This window comes from Pelecanus crispus, chromosome 9, assembly GCF_030463565.1.
Source record: "Pelecanus crispus isolate bPelCri1 chromosome 9, bPelCri1.pri, whole genome shotgun sequence".
NCBI classification, from domain to species: Eukaryota; Metazoa; Chordata; class Aves; order Pelecaniformes; family Pelecanidae; genus Pelecanus; species Pelecanus crispus.
The window spans coordinates 31,687,185-31,706,493 of record NC_134651.1 but is presented as its reverse complement, the minus strand read 5'-3'; the positions used below and the strand labels follow the sequence as shown (position 1 = coordinate 31,706,493).

General features: G+C 61.0%; 2 protein-coding genes across 4 annotated transcripts; one reads left to right on the top strand and one right to left on the bottom strand.

The window, feature by feature from the left end:
- The first annotated feature begins 801 nt into the window (after positions 1 to 801).
- Positions 802 to 11,346, top strand: MAMDC4 (MAM domain containing 4). Its single transcript, XM_075716906.1, is given in 29 exon segments — positions 802 to 864; positions 866 to 1,010; positions 1,449 to 1,622; positions 1,838 to 1,978; positions 2,247 to 2,392; positions 2,518 to 2,602; positions 2,853 to 2,981; positions 3,217 to 3,363; positions 3,568 to 3,662; positions 3,965 to 4,123; positions 4,784 to 4,868; positions 5,317 to 5,466; positions 5,633 to 5,740; positions 5,939 to 6,070; positions 6,305 to 6,435; positions 6,526 to 6,631; positions 6,942 to 7,058; positions 7,288 to 7,422; positions 7,537 to 7,667; positions 7,747 to 7,963; positions 8,370 to 8,507; positions 8,598 to 8,719; positions 8,837 to 8,927; positions 9,213 to 9,359; positions 9,668 to 9,802; positions 10,080 to 10,207; positions 10,301 to 10,415; positions 10,543 to 10,718; positions 11,299 to 11,346. Coding segments are annotated over 29 exon segments (3,696 nt in total).
- Positions 11,347 to 12,798: 1,452 nt separating this feature from the next.
- On the bottom strand, positions 12,799 to 16,446 carry EDF1 (endothelial differentiation related factor 1). 3 transcript variants are annotated; one of them, XM_075716266.1, is made up of 5 exons: positions 16,349 to 16,446; positions 16,146 to 16,197; positions 14,682 to 14,842; positions 13,952 to 14,045; positions 12,799 to 13,370 (listed from the first exon to the last, which is right to left on the bottom strand). In XM_075716266.1, exons 1-5 carry the CDS (start codon positions 16,424 to 16,426, stop codon positions 13,309 to 13,311), a joined length of 447 nt encoding a protein of 148 aa, XP_075572381.1. In that variant the 5' UTR covers positions 16,427 to 16,446; the 3' UTR covers positions 12,799 to 13,308. The 3 variants fall into 3 exon arrangements, with proteins under 3 accessions (XP_075572381.1, XP_075572382.1, XP_075572383.1); XM_075716267.1 differs by having other exon boundaries at positions 14,736 to 14,842; XM_075716268.1 differs by having other exon boundaries at positions 14,745 to 14,842.
- Positions 16,447 to 19,309: the final 2,863 nt, after the last annotated feature.

Sequence of the window (19,309 nt, the reverse complement as noted above, 5' to 3'; positions counted from 1 at the left end):
AGCCCGGCAAACTGCCTCGCAATAAATGCCGCTGCCGGAGCTGGGAAGCTGATAACGGCGGGGCTGAAGTCCAATGTAGGGCAGGTCCCGGGGAGCAGATTCCAGCCCTGGGCTCGCAGCGTGACCTCCCCCACCAGCCCCGTGCCTCTCTCAGCCCTGTTGTACCCTTGCTGCGGCCTGGAGTCTGAGATGGCTGTGCAGGTGGTGCTCGCCCTCCTGCTGCTGCTGGGTGAGCTCTGCTGACACGGGGGTTGTGCTGCGGGGAGGGAAGGGGCAGCGGTGCTGGTTACTCCACTCCATCCCTCCCTGGCCTGGGGTCCCGTGGGGATCGCTGCTTTCCCCAGCTCTGGAGGGGGCTGCACTGCATTGGGCGGGGGGCTGAGGCAGATACGACCAAGCAAAACCCTTTTCTGGGGTCCACTGGCAAAGGTCAGCCTGGGATTCCCCAGGGAAGTGAGTGCCAGAGCTGCCAGCGCTGGGCTGGGTATTGCTGACAGCTTTGCTCAGCATGGGGAGGAAAATGCCCAAGTTCTCCTGTTTCCCCCAAAATGGGGGCTGAGACTCGGAGCAGAGGTGCGGTATACCAGGCTGGAAAGACAGTGCCCCATCCCCAGCAGGCTCTGGCACCCTGAGGGCGCACGGGAGTAGGGCTGGTGGTGGGAGATGGCAAAGCAGGAGATGTGAGGAGATGTGGGAAGTGTGGGGTGCAGGGGCAGTGGCAGGAGGTCCTGTGCAAGGGATGTTGCCACTGAGAGGTCAGCGCTCCCCCCAGCAGGGTCACAAACCAAAGAGTCCGGACAAATGTCACCTGCAGGCCACGTGTGCCCTCTGTCACCTGCCGTGGGCACCGTGCCCGGATCCTCATGGGGTTTTCAGCCCCATTGTCTCTCCCGTAGCCAGGACCATCCTCCCCAGCGGGTCCACGGTCGTCAACAGCTGCAGCAGCGTGGCCAAGCAGCTCTGCAACTTCGTCTGCAACTGCAACGACTGCTCCGACGAGAACCAGTGTGGTGGGTGCTTGGCCCCCCAATCCCCCAGCCCCACTCCCCGGCCCTGCTCCGAGAGCAAGCAATGGAGCTGGGGGGACCATGGGTTCAGGATCCCAGGGGGGGTGCAGGGGTGGGTGCTGGTGCTGAGGGTGGGTGCAGGACCCCATAATGGGTGAAGGTCCCCCTGGTAGGCACAGGTCCCTGGAGTGGGTGCATGTCCCTGAGGTGGGCATAGATCCCCGGGCTGGATGCAGGTCACCTGGGTGGCTGTATGTCCCCCAGGTGGGTGCAGGACCCTAGGGTGGGTGCAGGTCTGCCCAGGTGGGTATAGGTCCCTGGTGTGGGTGCAGGTCCCTGGAGCGGGTGCAGGACTAGAGCATGAGTGCAGGTCCCCTGGCTGGGTGCAGGTCCCCAGGGTGGACTCAGCCCTGCCCTGACACCCCATCTACCTGCCCTCAGGGTACCTGCGGGTCTCGGCCATGCTGGGCACCCCCTTCACCTGCGATTTCGAGGAAGGTGACTGTGGCTGGCAGGATGTGAGCACCTCAGCTTACAGATGGGTGCGGGGCCGGGCCAGCCTGGCCACGTGGGGCATGGGGCCCCACTCAGACCACACCGTGGGCACCGACCTGGGTAAGCAGGAGCTGCTCAGCTGCTGAGTAGGCTCCGGGCACCCTCAGCACTGCACCTCTGGGCCGTGGGTACCCTGAAGCCAGGGTGCTGGGACACACATCCTTATAGGGTGCAGGGGATGGAGCAGACCCATAGTGGGGCATGAGTGGTGCCAGCTGCAGCTCCAGTGCCATCCCATGGGGCTGCAGCCGCCCTCTGCTCTCTGCCCTCCCCAGGGTGGTTCATGGTGACCATTTCCCCCCTGGCAAAGACCATGGCCACAGCCTGGCTCAGGTCACCAGTGATGCGGGAAGCAGCCGCCACGTGTGAGATCAGGGCCTGGTACCACCTCTCGGGAAGCGGTGAGAGCACCCACGGCGTGCACGGACGGGTACCGGGTACAGAGAAGTGACAACTGGGGCAGTGGGGAGGGATGGGACCATCTGCCCCCATGGCAGGGACAGAGCCACTGGCACATTGAGATGGGTCCTTGCCATCCTGCTCACCTCTTCCATGCTCCACAAGCAGAGCTGGTGGGACCCAGGGGTGTCATCTCCGGTCCCCAGAGCTGGCGGGGCTCAGTTTGTCCCCATGGGTACCCTGGGATGCCCAGTGCCGAGGGCCATGTTTTGCACCTCCCCATAGGGCTCAACCAGACAGAGCAGCCAGTCCTGCGCCTGGCCATGGCGTACAGGGACGAGGTGGTGGGGCTGTGGCAGAGCCCTGAGCGTGGAGGTGAGGGCTGGCACCAACTGGTCGCCTACACGGGCCAGATGATGGAGCAGTTCCAGGTGAGACAGGGCTGTGTTGGTACATGGGCACTGTCCCCACAAGCTGGGGCTGGAGGAGCCAGGTGATGTACTGGGAGCCGAGGATGCCTGAGCAGCTCATGCCATCCCCATCCTCTCATCGGCAGCTCATCTTCTCTCTGACACAACCGCCCACGCATGGGGCAGAGCTGGCGCTTGATGACATCGTCTTCAGGAACTGCGGCTTGCAGGGTGAGTCATGCATCTGCTGGGATGAGATGTGATCTGAGATCCCCAGGGAAATTGGTTTGGGTTTTGTACCCCAGGGGAGCTCTCCCACTGCTTGCTGTGTCTTGGGGGCACCTTGCCCTGGCCAGGGCATGGGGCAGGTAGTGAAAACAAATCCCTCGAGCAACCCAGGGAAGGATGTTGGGGGAGCCCAGCACATGCTGTGGTCCCTGCGGGGCCAGCCATGTGCTGACGGCATGTCCCACCACCCCAGAGCCCGGGCTACAGGTCTGCGGGGTGGAGGAGAGCCGCTGCAGCTGGGGCTCCTGCCTGGCACAGCACCGTCTCTGCGACGGCACCAATGACTGCGGGGATGGCTCGGACGAGGACGCAACACAGTGCAGTGAGCATCCCTGGCCCCAGGGAGGGGGTCCTGCCCACCAGCCCCCTGACTGCACGGATGGGCTGAGGGTCTGCCCTGGTGGGGCAAAGCTGGACTGTGGGGCTGGCAGGGTTCACCCAACTGTGCCCCATGGCTGTGCGGCTGGAGGGGTAAAATCACCCTGAAGGTTTTGTGGAGGGGTCAGCCCATCACAGGGACCTCCCTGGGTCACTGTGCTCTCCCTCCCTCCCTGCAGTGTCCTTCACCCTCTGCTCCTTCGAGCAAGGTCTCTGCAACTGGAAGGTGGAGGTTGGGCAGCCGGCATGGGAGAGGAACACGAGCCTGAACCTGGGGACCGCATACAGCATCCCCACCCGGGACCACAGCAATAACAGCAGGACAGGTACATGGCCGGGCACTGGCACCCCAGGGGAGCCCAGCCCCACTGTGGGTCCCTGGGGCATCACTATCCCTGGGGTGGACAGGCCCTCTGGCCCCTGGGATAACACACACCTGGGGCTCACTTAAGGCTGTGCTGGAAAAACAGCATCTTGCGCCCACATGCCCAACTTGGCACCACTCAGCCCCTTCCCGGCGTCTCCCACAGGTTTTTTCCTCCATGTGGGCAGCGCCTCAGCCACAGGGACCCGTGGCACAGCACGGCTCAGCAGTCCCACTTTCCAGGCCACCAACTCCTGCTCCGTGAGTCATAGCTAGGACCCTGCATCACAGCCCATCTGGGCACAGTGGTGGCAGGGGACAGGGTCCCTATACATGGGGACCCCCACACAGGGCTGGGGCTGCAATTGGCCCTTTGCTGGGGATGGGCAGTGTTTCTTAGGGGTAGTTTGATGGCATCTCCAGTGCCTGTTGGGAGCTCTGATCTCCTCCAGCCCCACCTTTGTGAGCATCCCGTGGGGTGGCAGCCGTGCTGTGAGGTGCAGGGGGCTGCGTGCCACTGCCCTGAGGCTTTGGTGCTCACTCACCCCCTTCCCCGTCCCCAGCTTGTGCTGTACTGCCACCTGCATGGCTCTGCCACCAGCAGCCTCAGCATCTCCTATGTGACCAACTCCACCAAGCACCTGGTGAGGGAGAGGACAGGGGACCTGGGCAGCTGCTGGGTGCGGGAAAGAGTGGACTTCAATGTGACAGAGAGCTTCAAGGTCAGCTGGCACCATGCTGGGACAATCTGGGCTGCCTGCAGGGTCAGAGGCACAGGGCCACCCCCAGTACGCACCCATGGGACAGGGGTAGGGGTTGAACTGGGAACCGGACACCAGAGTTGAGCCTCCTGGTACTGGCATGTGCCCACCTCATGTCCCTGTGCCCACACCTCCACCAGCCCCCCCAGCCCAGGGACCACCCCACTGGAAAGGGGAGAGGGGAGGTGTCTTCATCCATCCCATGTCACCCCATGCCTTCCCACTGTCCTGTCTGCTGCCCCCCCCCAGCCACCCACACAACCCAACCCCCTCCCAGCTGGCCCTGGAGGGCAGCCCAATGGTACCCCAATGGCATCCTGAGGGCACCCCCACAGCACCCCCGGGCAACTGCAGGCCATGGCTGTGTGCAGAGGCAGCACCATCAACCCCCCAAGCCCACAGTGGCCCTGCCAGCCCCACCCCACACACCTCTTCCAGCCACAGCATCACCCCTGCTCCCACTGAGCCCCTTCCTGGGGGAAGTGCGTGTTGTCCAATCACAGGAGCTGGGTTCCTCAATCCCATGGCTCCTCAGTGTCCCCCCGCTCTGCAGCATCACCCATGCCCTCTACGCTGTGCAAGACCCCGTGTTGATGTTGCTGGTGTGGTGCTTCCCTGCAGGTGCTGATTGAGGGGGTGGCCGGCAGCACAGGGACCGTGGCCATCGATGACCTGATCTTGTCTTCGGGCTGCATGTGGGAGCAGGGTGAGCCAGAGCGCTGTCCCCCACCCCTGCTCTGCAGTGGGCAGCGGTCCCCAGGTGTCTTGTGCCCATGGCACCATCCCTAAAGGACCCACTGCACTGTATGCCTGTCCCTCTGCTCATCACAGTGACCATCCTGTGTGCAGCATGGCAAGTACTTGCCCTGAGGCCCATAGCCTGGGTTGCCTCGTGTCCTTGTCCTGCAGCTGTGACACTCCATCCCCTGCGCCAAAAATTCCTGCCCGAGCCATGTCACACAGGCAGCTATCAGCAGCCCCCTCCGTCCCCTTCGTCTGGTGGCAGCAGACAGGGCAGGGCAGGGATGGGGCTGGGGAAATGGAGAGCCAGGGATATGGTCAGGGACAGAGGACCGTGGCTTGAAGGGCTGACACTGATGATGCTGCTAGGCCCTCTCACCACCACTCTCCATCCCCAGGTGTTTCCCCATCAGAGAAGCATCTGACAACGCTACCAAGCCAGGTGGGTGCTGGCCCCTGCACGGCTGAGGAGGTGGCCTGTGACAGCGGGGGCTGCATCAGTGCAGAACTGGCCTGCGACTTTGCTGAGACGTGCACCGATGGCTCCGATGAGAAACGCTGTGGTGAGAGCCACAGGCAGGCAGCCAGCTCCTCAATAGCCAAGCAGCGGAGGGGACCAGGGCAGGGCGACCCAGGCACCCCTTGGCTGGCACAGCCAGGGGACGTGGGTGCCCGCCCAGCCCCCGGGAGGCATGGTGGCCCGGCGGGGCTGAGCCTGAGCTTTTGCAGGAGCGACCACCTTCGAGGCAGGGGCTGGGGGCTGGCACGATGTCAGCGTGGGGCGGCTGCGCTGGGTTGTGCAGAGGGCCACCAAGCCTGCTGACACTATCCTCACAGGTGAGGCCATTCCCGCTGCCGAGGCAATGGTCCAGGGGGGCTCCCAGGGTGCAGGGACCCCCTGCTCCTGCCCGGTCGGAGTGGGTGGGTGCCACCACAGGAAGGGTGGGGGTGATGCCCGGGCAGAGTGCTGGGCTGGGGGTGCTGCCAGGGATGAGGGGCCCCTGCCCGGACTTCTCAGGGTCTTTCCTTGCCCAGGGGCTTTCCTGGCCCTCCAGGCAGGAGAAGGACAAATGATGGCTGCTGCAAAGGCACGCACACCTCTGCTGGGCCCCTCCGGCCCTGCCTGTGCTGTGGAGATGAGCTACCACATCCACAGCAGCCCACAAGGTAACCCCCCTGCCTAGTCCTGGGGTACCCTACCCGCTCCCTGCCCCACCCTGCACAGGTCAGAGCCCCCCACCCCCTTCCTGCCTCTCTCAGCCCCATCACACCATCCTGGAGCTGGGGTGTCCCTGTCCCCTGTGGTCATGGGCTGGGTGGGGGATGGGGCCCTGGGGGTCTCCCAGGATGCAGCCAGGGGCTGCTGGTCCCCACAGCCTCCTCACCACCTCTTGCACCCAGGCTTCCTCACCGTCAGCATCGCAGATCACACCACTGGCACAACCCACCTGGCCTGGCACACTCCAGGGCACGGCAGCACAGCCGCGGGACACGTCCGCATCCTGCTGGGGGAGAGGGCACGGCCCTTCCAGGTGCACAGGGACCAGCCTGGGTGGCTGCTGGCAGGGCAGTGCCAGTGCCACCAGGCATCCTGGGGCTCACCACCACCATGCCACCCCTAGGTTGAGCTGCTGGGGCTGGTGGATCTGCAAGATTCAGCGAGTGTTGCTGTTGACAATGTGACGTTTGTGCAATGCCACCCTGACTTGGTGCCGCCGGGGGCCACAGGTATGGGCAGGGGCACGTGGGCAGGGAAGGCAGCCACGGGCAGGAGGCGATCCTGGCCGCCCCGCCCGCAGAGATGGATGCTGCTCCCACAGGAGCTGCCTGGTGTCCGTCACTCTGTCCCCAGCCCAGGGACAGGACCATGGTGCAGAAGCCCTGGGGCCGGGGCCAAGCACACATCCTGCACCAGGGCACCTGCATGGGACGAACTCGGGGAGTGGGGCAGGGGAGCAAAGGGACATTTTGGGGTTTTTGTTTGCTTTTGGGGTGCCTTATCCCCACTCCCTTGCCACGGTCACCTCTCTCTGGCCAGAGCTGTCCTGCAACTTTGAGAGGGGCATGTGCAGCTGGTACCAGGATCAGTCCAGTGACTTCAAATGGGTCCGCAGCACTGGGCAGGGGCAGGGGTCCGACCACACCACTGGCTCAGGTAAGGGGCTAGCTCCTCTCCCAGGGACCACAAGCAGCCTAGGGGACCCCACAGCCTCCTGTCCCCAGGGCCAGGACATGCCCTGTGTACTCCAAACAGCCCCATGCCCACAGGGTGAGCTCAGCTGGGGCAGCCCAGGGGCACCTGGATCCAGGACCAGAGTGCGGGTGACGTGGGTGCAGCTCGGAGCACCCATGTCCCCTCCACCCTGGCTGTCCCCAACACTCAGGCTACTTCTTGGCCGCGGAGCCCTCTGCACCATGGAGCCGCGGGCAGCGGGCACAGCTTGTCACCTACCGCCAGGAGCCCACCACTGCCCCACGCTGCCTCTCCTTCTGGTACCGCCTGGCCGGCCCGCAGATTGGTATGCAGCCCCATGGCATCCTCCTGGGGATGCCTCAGCCAGGCTCCACTCGCCTGGGGACAGTGTGGTCCCTGAGGTGTGCAGGATGGCTGCCTGACACTCCCCTCTGCCCAGGCACCCTGAACCTCAAGCTGTGGCTGGAGGGAGCAGAGGAGACAGTGCTGTGGACCCGGCGGGGGACCCAAGGCAGTGTCTGGCACCGGGGATGGGCAACGCTGCCAGCCACAGGCCGGCAGCAGTACCGGGTGAGGGTTGGGGCCCCCCCCCGTGCCACCAGGCACCAGTGGGGCACAGGGCCATCTGATGCTGCTGTTTTGGTGGCAGGTGGCCTTCGAGGCCCTACGGGATGGGTTTCTGGGGGACATGGCGCTGGACGACCTGGCACTGACGACGGGGCCCTGCAGGGCTGAGCTCTCCTGTTCCTTCGAGGCGGATGCCTGCGGGCTGGCAGCCAGCGGGCAGCGCACCTGGCTGCGGCAGAGCAACAACACCGGCACCACTGCTGGCCCCCCAGCCGACCACACCACCGGCACCACTGCAGGTACTGGGGCCATGGCTTGCCGGGGCTCTGGTGGAGCCCTGCTGCCTGCCCTGAGTGTCCTGCTTGCCTTCCCTGCCCTCCCTGCCTGCCCTGAGTGCCCTTCCTGTCCTCCATGCCTGCCCTGCCTATCTGACTTGTGTCCTACCTGCCCTCCCTGTCCTGCCTGCCCTCCCCATCCTCCCTGCCTGCACTCAGTGCCCTGCCAGCCCTCCCTGCCTGCTCTGCCCAGGATGTGCAGAGGACACTACTGTATGGGGCTCCCCAAACCTGGAGTTTCCCAGCCCCAGGGCTCCCCAACATGGGGGATATCCCCAACCGCGGGCAGTCCCCCGCCCCAGTGGTCCCCTGGTGCCCCCCCCAGCAGGGCCGGGCAGGGATCACAGCATGGGGGCTTCTCTCCCCCCAGGCCATTACATGGTGGTAAGCACAGGCAGGGGCTCCCTGCCTGTGGGGCGTGCAGCTGCCCTCACCTCCCAGCCCTACCAGCCCTCCGCGCCCACCCAGTGCCTGGCCTTCTGGTACCAGCTGAGCACTGGGACCCCAGGTGAGCGCCATGACCCCCCCGGGGCACCTCTGGATGGGTCCCACATGGCACAGTCCTGAACCCACCCTCCATGGCGGGCACCCTGGGCAGGCTCCCTCGATGTCTTTGTGGAGCAGAGCGGAGTGCGGAAGAAGGTGATGGGCATGAGCGCCATGGAGGGGGACACCTGGCACCACAGCCACGTCACTGTCTGGCCGGATGGGGACTGGCAGGTCAGACAGGGCAGGGTGCTGGGGACCTCACGGTGGGGAGGGGGACAAGCTCGGGGGGACAAGGGGTGCATGGCAGCTGTCAGCCTCAGAGTGCTGCCTTGCCCACTACTCCGGCAGGTGATATTTGAGGCGGTGGGAGCTGGGGGTGACCACGGGTACATCGCGCTGGACGACCTGCATGTGTCAGATGGAGCCTGCCCCGAGCCAGGTGAGAGCCTGTGCTGTGGGGGCACTGTGGACTGGCTGGGGAAGATGGGCACCCCATGGGGGCACATGGCTATGGGGATGGGGGGGGCAGTCCATTCCATCCATCATGGCTCTGCTATAGCCACCAGGCACCCTGCTCCTGCTCTGAGCTTGGCATGGCCCAAAGCTGAGGGCAGTGGGGAGGGGGATGGGGGCTGCCACCCCAGATGCCCCATCTCCCACTGGGCAGTGCAGGGCAGCGGGTGCCTGCAGCGCTGGGTGCCTCACAGCCCCCCTTTCCTCCCAGCATCCTGTGACTTCGAGCAGGACATGTGTGGCTGGAGCAGCCCCCCGGACCCCCATCTACACAGCTTTGCCTGGGGCTGGAAGAGCGGGGTGCCCCTTGCCAAGTACCCCGGCCCTGAGCAGGATCACACCCTAGGCACAAGGAATGGTAGGAGACACCCATCCCTCCCAGGCCACCCTAGCATGGCTAGAGGGAGGAAGAGCAGCTGGGAGTGGATGGGGTCACACATTAATGTTGTCATGCCCCCCCCAGTGCGTCCCAGGGGGTCTGGCTCCACAGCATGGCCATCCCCTCCCTCACCCAAGAGGGACAGCTTGGTCCCAAAGGCAGTGAGGAGCAGGGATGGGGGAGTACAATCCTCCGGGCATTGCTCTGGGCATTTTGTGTGGGAGCAAAACACGTGGGGTGGGCTGCAGGACAGGGGGACAGCCTGTGCTCTGTCCCTGCCCATCCAGGTCACTATGTGCACTTCGACACCAGTGTGCTGGGCCCGGGGGGCACCACTGCCTGGCTGGAGAGCCAGCACCTGCCTGCTGCTTCCCACTCCTGCCTGCGGTTCTGGTACCACATGGACATCCCAGAGCACCTCTGTAAGCACTGCAGGGGCAGGGAGGAGGTACTGTCCCTAGGGAGGGCATCATGAGCCCATGGTGGGAGCGGGGAGCTCAGTCAGGGCCTGCAAACGCCTTCCCCACCCATAGGACCATAGACACTCTGGTTAAGCTCTAGCCGGGCAGTGGAGATGGCCTGTTCCTACTGGGTGCTGCCATGCCAGGGGAAGATGGCACGGCCAGGAGTGCCCAGTGGCTCTTGGGGGACTCTGGGCAGCCATTGATGCCAGGACACCTGTCCCCCTCCATGTTGCAGCCAGCGGGGAGCTGCGGGTGATGCTGCACAGTGTGTCAGGGCGGCGCACGGTGTGGAGCGTGGCGGGGCACCAGAGCTGGGGCTGGCGAGCCGGTGTGGTGTCTGTGCAGAGCCCCAGCGAGTTCCAGGTGAGCAGGGAAGCCCTGGGGTGCAGGGTACCCTCTGGGGATGTGGGGCACCCTCCCCATGCACCAACCCCCACATCCCATCTTCCCCCGCAGATCATCTTTGAGGTCAGCACACAGTGGTGGCCGATGGAGGGGACAGTGGCGCTGGACGACATTGTGTACAGCGCTGGGGGAGGCTGCCATTCCAGCCTGGAGGTGCCAGTGGAAGGTGCGGGGCCGGTTCTGGCTGTGAAAGGTCAATGCAGCGCTGCTCAGGGTGCTGGCACTGAGGCTGGGGCTGGAGCCAGCTCTCCTGGGCAGTGGGTTGAGCCTGGCAGCATCTCCTCTCCCTGCAGAGAAATCCTCCGGCAGCTTTGTGGCAGAGGTAGTGCTCAGTGTTCTCCTGGCTATCATCGTCCTGGCTCTGGTGGCTGCCGGCGGCTGGTACTGGCTGAAGCAGCGAGGGCTGGCAAGTGGGACACCAGCGGAGAGCAGTGCTCCCCAAGGCTTTGACAACATCACTTTTCGAGATGTAAGGACAGCAGTAAAGTGCTCTCCTGCTTGCTCCCAACCATGCCAAAACAGCATTTTCCTAAAAGCTCACCAAATCCCAGCAGGCTCCCCCTGAGCCCGCACTCTGCCAACACATCAGGGAAGTGCAAAGGGCTCTGACTCTTATCTGGTTGCTGGTGAACAAGTGACCCCAAGCTGTAGAACTGACCTAGAAATGCTGCTGCTGCCATCAGGCAGTTGCTCCAGAAAGAGCTGAGGCTGCGATCCTGATCCCCAGAGCCCTGCAGGGAGCGGGTCATGCAAACATTGCTCATCCTCTTCAAGCCAGCAATTTAAAACCATGAGAGGCAGCTTAAGCTACAGTTTCCTTTGATGGGTTTGGTGCCACATAGTCCCCATCAGAGCCAGCAGCCCCAGAACTGACTCCAAAAGAGGACATGGAGCCCCCCAGGCATGCTGAGGGGCTAAGTTCCTCTGCTGGGGTCATGGTGGGCCAGCACACGGGTCCTCCCCTCTGCAGCCTGGAAGAAGTCCTTGTATTTCAAATTAAACACAGCCTACACTTACTGTAACCAATTCCCATTCACTGTTCTTTACAGGACAAGGTCATTATATCTCCAGTGCCAACAGAGGGGGATGAGGATTGAAACAATAAGCCAGCAGCAGTAATTGCCTACTCATGCCTGCAAGGCATATGCAGGGCAGAGCAAGACCTCACCTCCAAAAAGACCTCACGCTCCAGCAGCTGCCTCCAGCTCTCAGCATCCGACATCAGGCAGTGGGGAGCTGCCATGGGCGCTCACCCCGGGATGCCTGCCCTGCAGAGGGACTTGCCGCTGCCTCCACTACCTCCAAGCGCTCGGGAAAAGCATTGTTGTCTTTTGTAACATGAACTTTCTGCACCAAGACACAGTGATGTGCCCGTGCTTTGACAGGTACCGTCAGCAGCAGTTCCTTGTAGCAGCTGTCCTCGTCGAAGCAGGGTCCTGGCCGTGGAAGGGGGTGAAGTGCGCAGCCCTGGCCAGATCAGTGGGTGCTGCATGGGGCATGAGCCCCTCCCAGGGCACAGAGCCACCATGGGGAGGAAAGCCAGTGCTTCTGTTGGTTGGGGGGGGGGGGGGCTTGGGGAGGGTGGAGAGTGGCTGGGAGGGCAGAGAGCAGAGCAGGGGACACCACACAGCACACACAAGGGCAGAGAGCAGCCCTGACCCTGCTATATGGGTACCCACCTACCACAGGACTGTCCACACACCTCTTAAGGGCTCTTGATAATTTGCATTTAAATGTCACTGGGAAAAGAAAAATGTTCCCGAGGTGCAGGCTGGGCTCAGGGCCAGGGTGCCCACACCTGCACCCAAGGCTACCCTAAGCCCAGGACCCCTCTCCTCCCCACCAGCTTTCAAAACTTAATTTAATACTGTGCAACCCCTAAGCAGCCCATGGCCAAAGCAGCCATGTACAACAGCCGACAGACCGGTTCAGCCTCTGTGCAGCTAAGACTCCCATTAGGGATCCTGCTCTCCTCAAACCCAGCAAGCTCATCCAGAGGGGATCAGGGCATCCTGCTTTCCCAGTTTGTGACCAAAGCCTGTTTCTCCTCTTGCCCTGCTGCAAGCCACTGTCCCTTCAGCTCTGTCCCACTTAGGTTATGCCACAGTCACATCAAGTATCATCCCTACAGCTCCACCACTGCACTGTCCTGGCAGTGCCCTGCAGGAACAAGCCCCCAGCAAATTTGTGCTTGTGTGCTGGGTAAGGGTACAGGCAAGAGGTAAAGGAGGGCTCTGGCTTCATAGCAATGCCCGACTGTCTCCCCATCCATCTTGCTCTGTAGAAATCCACAGAGACTCCACTCATCTCTGCACAAGATAAAACCACAGTATTGATTTCATCTCTGGGCTGCAAGCCAAAGCTGCAGTCCTCACCAACAGGGAAGGGAGCAGAGCAGCCAGGAAGGCCATGACAGCACCGGCCATTACCCCAGACGCTCCAGGTAGTCCCACTAATTACGCTTCCAGAAGGAAGGGGTTGCTGCAGCTCCAGTCAGGTCCAACCACAAAAATTTGCTACCAGCTGGTAAACATGCGGCAACTACCCTGTGCAACTGAAGGGTATCAAACTTTATTATAGATCTCTTTAAAACAAGCTGGAAGGAACAAACAAAAATGTCATTGTGATGCAGTGACTGAGTCATCATTTCAAATGCAGACACTGATCAACCCCCAACTTTCCCAAATTATTTATATATAATATATCCCACCCAACCCCCAAATTGTTCCAATTAAATGATCACATTTCAGACCACCCCAAGTATCTTAACATTAGCTGCTTCTAAACACCAAGACGCACATGTTTTCTGGCAAATCAGATGCGGTATTTTTTTGGGTTTAGTTCCTCAATCTCTGGAAAGAAGGAAGGAAAAACAAAATCAGGAAAATCGCTTCTTTAAGGTTGCCTTTTTACAGCAGGTACTGATTCAGCAGATTTCCCCCCCAAAGCAAGTCTGAAACCCTCTTGTTCAGCTTGGCAATATGAAGAGAGATTCTGGTGGTTAAGGAGAACCAGGCAGACGAGATCAGTCTGAACAAACTGATTTCGAGGCTTTGTTGTCATTTCCCTTTGGGGCCGGTTTCCAGCGGTTTTCCAATATCCTTCCCACGCAGTTTAAGGCCTGGAATAAGACAAAGAAGACAACCACCATCACCTGCCACCAGCACTCTATCATTCACATTCAACTTTACTTACTCAAATTTTTGCTATACATCCAAAAAAGAGGGCAGGGGAACCAGAGTTAAGGAGAATCCTACTGTAGTTTCTAGAAGCACAGCCTAGTCTCAGACGAAGCTCCAATTCGTGCCTGTGTACCGACTGTCTTCCTAGAAAACGGTATCTGAACCGACCTAGGAGACTAACATCAACACTAGTGGCTGCAGGATACTTTCCCCAAGTATAATCAGGCCTTCATGGGTCTCAGTATCTTGCTGATTTTGGGGGGACAGCATCCAGGTGTGGTCCCCAGCTCATAGGCCCATACATGAAGATGAAGAACAAAGGAGAACAAGAACTCTGAGTTCTTGTTTCAGTCAGCAGATCCAAGTTTTATCAGAACACTGCTTAATGACACTGCAACCACAATAACCTACAGCCAGCAACTGTTCCTGACATGGAAAATGTAACTAACTCAAACCAAAACATCCCTCCTAGGCACTGAAAACATTATCATTATTTTTGAAGTCTTCTTTCTCAACTTACCAATGGCTCTTTCGATCTTGCCCATAACCTGGTTATTGGGGATTGCTCTTCCTGATTCATAGTCAGCAATAACTTGTGGTTTTTCATTGATTTTCTAAAAAGAGAAGAGGCGTCTCAAACACTGGCTCCACACACAGCAAACACTCAGCACCAACCCCCCATACTCACACAGATAAGTAACAGCCTCTAATTATACCAGGATCAGAAGACAAAGTGCTACTTCCAGACTTCCTCCATCACCATTATCGCCTCCCTCTGCTATTTGAGTGTCACAGCGATGGTGACCCATCCTGGACATACTCCTACTTCCCTCAGCCTCCCAGGAGGAGCAGTAACACTACTTGTTGCTGTTCCTTAAGACAGCAGTGAGCTTCTGAACACTGCACCAGGCCCAGATGGTACAAAAAACCTCATGTCAGTGCTGAGTTGATGGGAGGAGAGGGGAAAAAAAAAAAAAAAGCTTCCTACCAGCTCACCAGCCACAGCAATGCTCCGTCTCCAAGCAGGTGTTCAAGGGCTGCACAGAAACCCCTAAAACATTTCCTACATAACTAATGTTGCCTGGAGATCAGATTAGAGATGTTGTGTTCACCAAACTTCCTGCTCATGATACCGTCCCACCACAGCTGCCCACAAGGGGACAGGAAAAGTGTCCACCTTCACCTTGAGGTGCCCAAACCTGCCTCAGGAGAGCGGGAGCAGAGGTCAGCGGGCCCTGGGCTGTACTCACTGTGGCCAAGTCCTTCTGTGTCATGCCCTTGCTCTGTCGGCCCTGCTGGATCACTTTGCCCACCTCCAGGGGAACTCTGTCATGGTGCAGCTCTTCTGTTTCTCGGTCGAGCTTGGCCGTGTTCTTTGTAATAAAGTGTTGTTTGTTTTGGCCTGCTGCCCCTATCATTCAAAGCAAGAACAACAACAAAAAAAAAACCCAAGGACAAACAAAACAAGGCTCAGAGTTGCACCAAAAAAAGTATCAAAGCGCTTTTTCTAAGCACTCAGCTGCCCAGGTTCCCATGGAGCTTTCAAGATTTCAACATGCCAACATCAGCACTGATCTCAACCAGATCCTGTCCACTGCAGATCAGAGAACATTATCTTTATCCTGTTAATGCTGATGTCTAAACACAGCCATGCAGAGCCCTCCCTTTTCTTTACTTCGCATCTGAACTTCACTCCAGATAGGCAACATTTTGCCATTGTTCAGGGATTTAATATTCAAACTTCACTCCAGACACGTTTGTGCTACAGCGTGGGGGGTTTAATATTTGAACTTGTACCTTGTTTGCTCAGGTATAAGGCAGCATGAATAAATGGCTTTTATAAATGGCTTTTCTGATGCCTTTTATAAGTAAACTCTAACTCTGCTTAGCTTTGCTGAAAGCCTGAGGTCCAAAAACATGCTATTTGTTTTGTCTTATTTTAGTTACAGTATGTAAGTCATAGTTTGAATCCTTTCTCTCACGTTAGTCTCTGACATTCATTCTCTTGATAAACCTGACTAAACCTCGTTCCAGGATCATCCATTTATCTATTACCAACCATCATAATCTCATCCCTATGGTGAGAGAACCTAAGAATTTACTTCAGCCAGGAAATGGGGAATTTTTAAAGAGCAACGCTACAGGAAGATAAGCAGTCACTGAAATCCTTAAGCATGTGTTATCAACAAGAGAAATAAGCTGCAAAAATTGGGACTTTAAGTTTTGAGATCATGAAGGCTCTTCCAAGAGCTTTGCAGCCTCAAGAATATTAATGTTCTTGTTGACATTTTTATTTATATTTGCTCTGACACCAGACACTAGCCAGAGCACAGCTCTGGGCAACCAGAAACTCGAAGCCAGCTACAGGGGAGCACTCCCTGCTTCCCCAGACTGCTGCCCACCCTCCCCAGGGCGGCCGGTGGTCCTCAGGTCTATGCGGCCCCAGTTAGGACGACCTTTGGCTTAGCTGGGGGGTGCTGCCTTCCGCCTCCCCCCTGCCAGGCGGCCGCCTTCAAGAGCAACTGGCAGGGCAGGGCAGGGCAGGGCAGGGCAGGGCAGGGCAGGGCGGGGCAGGGCGGGGCAGGGGGGGACACACAGGCCTGACGGGCCCACGGGCCGCACCGCTGCCGGGGAACGGCGCCCACCGGGCCGGGCTCCCCGGGCCTTCCCCCCCGCCGCAGGCTGTCTGGGGAGCCAGGCCACGGGATACCCACACTTCTTGGAGGTCTCCACGTCCTCTCCGCGCCGCTGGGCCGCCAAGATCGCCTGAGGAGAGTAAAGGTGCTGAGGTAGGCGCTCCGCCAGCCGGAGTCGCCCCCTCAGCACCAGCCGGGCCTCGGCCGTAGAGCTCGCCCGGGCCTCGGCCGCGCCAGGCCCAAGCCGCTCCGCCGCTCCCCGTCGTGAGTCACCCGCTGACCTGCTTGGACTTGGCCTGGGCCGCGCTGGGGCCCTTCTTGCGCAGCACCGTGACCGTGTCCCAGTCGCTCTCCGCCATGGCACCCGCACCGACCCCACCCGCCGCCGCGCGCCGCCGCCCAGGGCCGCGCCCGCCGCTGAGGGGGGCACAGCCCAACGCCCGCCCCCTGGGAGGCGGGGCCGGCTGCCGCGCCCGGCGATAGGGCGATATGCACGCCCTTCAGGAAAGGCGGCCTCTCATTAGCGGGGAGAGGTGCGATGGTAGCGGGCTGGGCCTCGGGCTCCTCAACGGACTTCAGCATAATAGCGATCCAGGTGTGACGCAGTTACTCGTAATAGGCACAGAAACCTAGCAATCAGCCTGGTCGCTATTCGATTGGCTAGGGGACACGCCAGGCTGGAGGCGGGCGGGCACGCGCCTGTGCACTCTGAGAGGCTGCTGTCACCGCCAATAGCTCGGTGCCCAGAAGGGATTAGCTTAGTCCGCGGCGCTGTCAGAATCGTTGACCAATAGCCGCGCCCGGCTGGGCAGAGCCGGGCATGCGCCGTGGTGGCGGGTCGCGGCGGGCAGGGCTGTAGTGGCTGCTGCCGCTACCCCGGCCCGGCGCGGCCTGTCCTGGCCTGTCCTGGCCTGGCCTGTCCTGCTCCACCTGCTCCCCGCGGCCTCGGCCGCCCGCATCGGTTCCCGGACGCCCCCGGGAGACTGCGGCCGGGTGTTGAGGACCCGCCCGGGGGGCAGCCGGCGGGGAGGGCGGCGTGGGGCCTTCCCGCCTGCCCCGTGCCTCAGCGCAGGGCCGGGGGGGATTTCCGCTCCCCCATGTGGATAACGCGGGTGTTTTCTGGGGGGTCCTTTCTGCGCCGGAGGAGCCCGGGCGCCGCGCCCGGGGACGGGGGTTCCTTTCGGGCCTCTCGCAAGGCGGAGCAGAAGGAGTCCGGCTCCCCGGCCAGCCCCGACCCTCAGAGGGGCCGCTTGGCGGAAAAATTCACCAGTTTGTGTCCGTTTCGCAGCAAACCTGCATAAGGCCGTGGGTAAGGGGAAAGCTCTGAAAGGCAGCAGCTCTTTCGCCTGGGAGACAATAAAATCTCTCAACTCTGCGTCTGAATCATCCGAAAAGTTCTGCAGTAAAGGCAGAAAAAACCCGCACCTTTCGCTCTTGTCATTTCTGAAATAAGCGGCGCAGCAGGGGGACGGGAGTTAAAAATCCTTGGCGCTATTTTTGCAGGTCCTCCTCATAGCAAAATGCAGGGGGAGTGGCTGGGTTCCAGGTCGCAGGTCATCTAGGCGTTGCTCAGAAATTGGGTGCCCTGAGAGCCACGGGGGTTTCCCCTCCACACGGTCGGTCTGTGGCTTCTGTCACCAGGATGTGCTTGGCCCCTGCTGCCCAGAAAACTTGGGAGAGAGCAGTTTTGGGGTATGGAAGTGGAACGTTAATGAGGTGTATACTCTGTGTTGCAAGAGTAACAGCTCCTCTGGCTGTGCGGTGGCAACTGGAGGGTTGAAACAGCGGGTTTACTCGGAGCAGCCCCGGGTGGTTCCCGTCCCGCGGCTGGCGCTGAAGGTAAGGCGTTGCTGACGGTTTCCTGCCTCTTTGGGAACAGCACTTCCTGCCCTCAGCACTGCTGCCAGGGTCACCGTTTCTCCAGGAAATGGAGAAGGGGTTTTTCTTTGCTGAATTACATCAGGCAGCCAAGAACTTAAGCAACGTAGAGGTTTTCATACTCGTTTTCTCAGCCAAGTGCAGCTGTGCCGGGAAAAGGGACGTTGCAGCGGAGCGAGCGAAACGGCGCACAGCGTTGTCTGTCCCGGGGGGCCGCATCATGCCGTTGCCGGTGCCGACACGTGCACGGGGATGCCCCTCGTCCCCGGCCCCCGTGGGAGTCCCCAGAATCACTCGCCCTGGCACTGCGGGGCGCGTCTCGCCTCGATGGGTGCCCGAGCAGCACGCAGCCCCACATGAAGGGCCTGGTGTCCCCCCGGGCTCGCCCACAGCCAGCTCAGCCCGCGGTGCAGCATCAGGCCACGGCGACCTGCCTTGACTCGCCTGCCTGTTCTGACCCGCTCCGCTCCTGCGCTGTCCTCGTAGCCGGGATTACCGGGAGAGGTGCCTCGGCCGCTCCGTCGGGGGTAGCGCCAGACGGGTCGCGCCTGGTTCTGACCGGGGAGGATTTCCCCGGCGCCAGGTGAATTCCCCACGCGGTGAGAACGAGACCTTCCCTGCCCTGCCAGCGCGGGAGGCGGAAAAGCCCGAAAGCCCCCAAGCCGCCCCATCGCAAGCGCGGGGAGCGCGCCGGCAGTCCCGGGCGTGTGAGCTGAGCCGGGGGGACACGCGGGCTGGGGACCCCGAGTGAAAAAACCTGCCACTGTGACCTTTCGCTGGGCGAGTTCCCCTGCGAAAAGCACCTCGTGCTGACCTCACCGCCGCGTGGCGAGCGGCTGCATTTCCCCCCACGTCATTTTTTTTTTTTATTAAACTGAAACCTGCCTGCTGCCGCCCGTCCTTCCTGGCGCCTCCGGCGTCCGCTTTCCCCCCGAGCGGGCGCACGGGACACAGGATGGCAATGGCGCTCTGCGCGCAGGTAAGCGAGCGCCCAGCGCCACCCAAAGCGGTCAAAGGCGTCTTACAAAAAATCCTCGGGGGGCCGGGGCTCACGCTGGGCCGTTCCCAAGGGGCCGGGGGCTTCTCAGTGGGTGAGGGGGGTCACGGCAGGAGGGTGGCTGTCCCTGCAGGGTGGGAACCCGGGGTTGGGGGGGTCAGGGTGCCCCCAGGCCGAGCACCGCTGTCCCTCCGGGTCCCCCCCTGGCAGGCGTGGGGGGTGGATGAAGGGGTCCCGGGGGGCTGGGCCCCTTCCCAGCGGGGGTGGCCTGAGGCAGGGATACGGCGGGGGGCGGTGGGGACAGGGAGTGCGGGGACAGCGGGGAGGTGATGCTGGGGGAGAAGTGACAGGACAGGGGCGTCGGGGG

What these genes read in the sequence shown, in the direction of transcription:
- EDF1 (XM_075716266.1), bottom strand. Translation starts at nt 16,426, where the DNA reads ATGGCGGAGAGCGACTGGGACACGGTCACGGTGCTGCGCAAGAAGGGC. An exon ending in CGTGGAGACCTCCAAGAAGT is followed by an intron (nt 14,843 to 16,145) that starts GTGGGTATCCCG and finishes TTTGAATGATAG; the next exon opens with GGGCAGCAGGCCAAAACAAA. An exon ending in CAAGATCGAAAGAGCCATTG is followed by an intron (nt 13,371 to 13,951) that starts GTAAGTTGAGAA and finishes GTCTTATTCCAG; the next exon opens with GCCTTAAACTGCGTGGGAAG.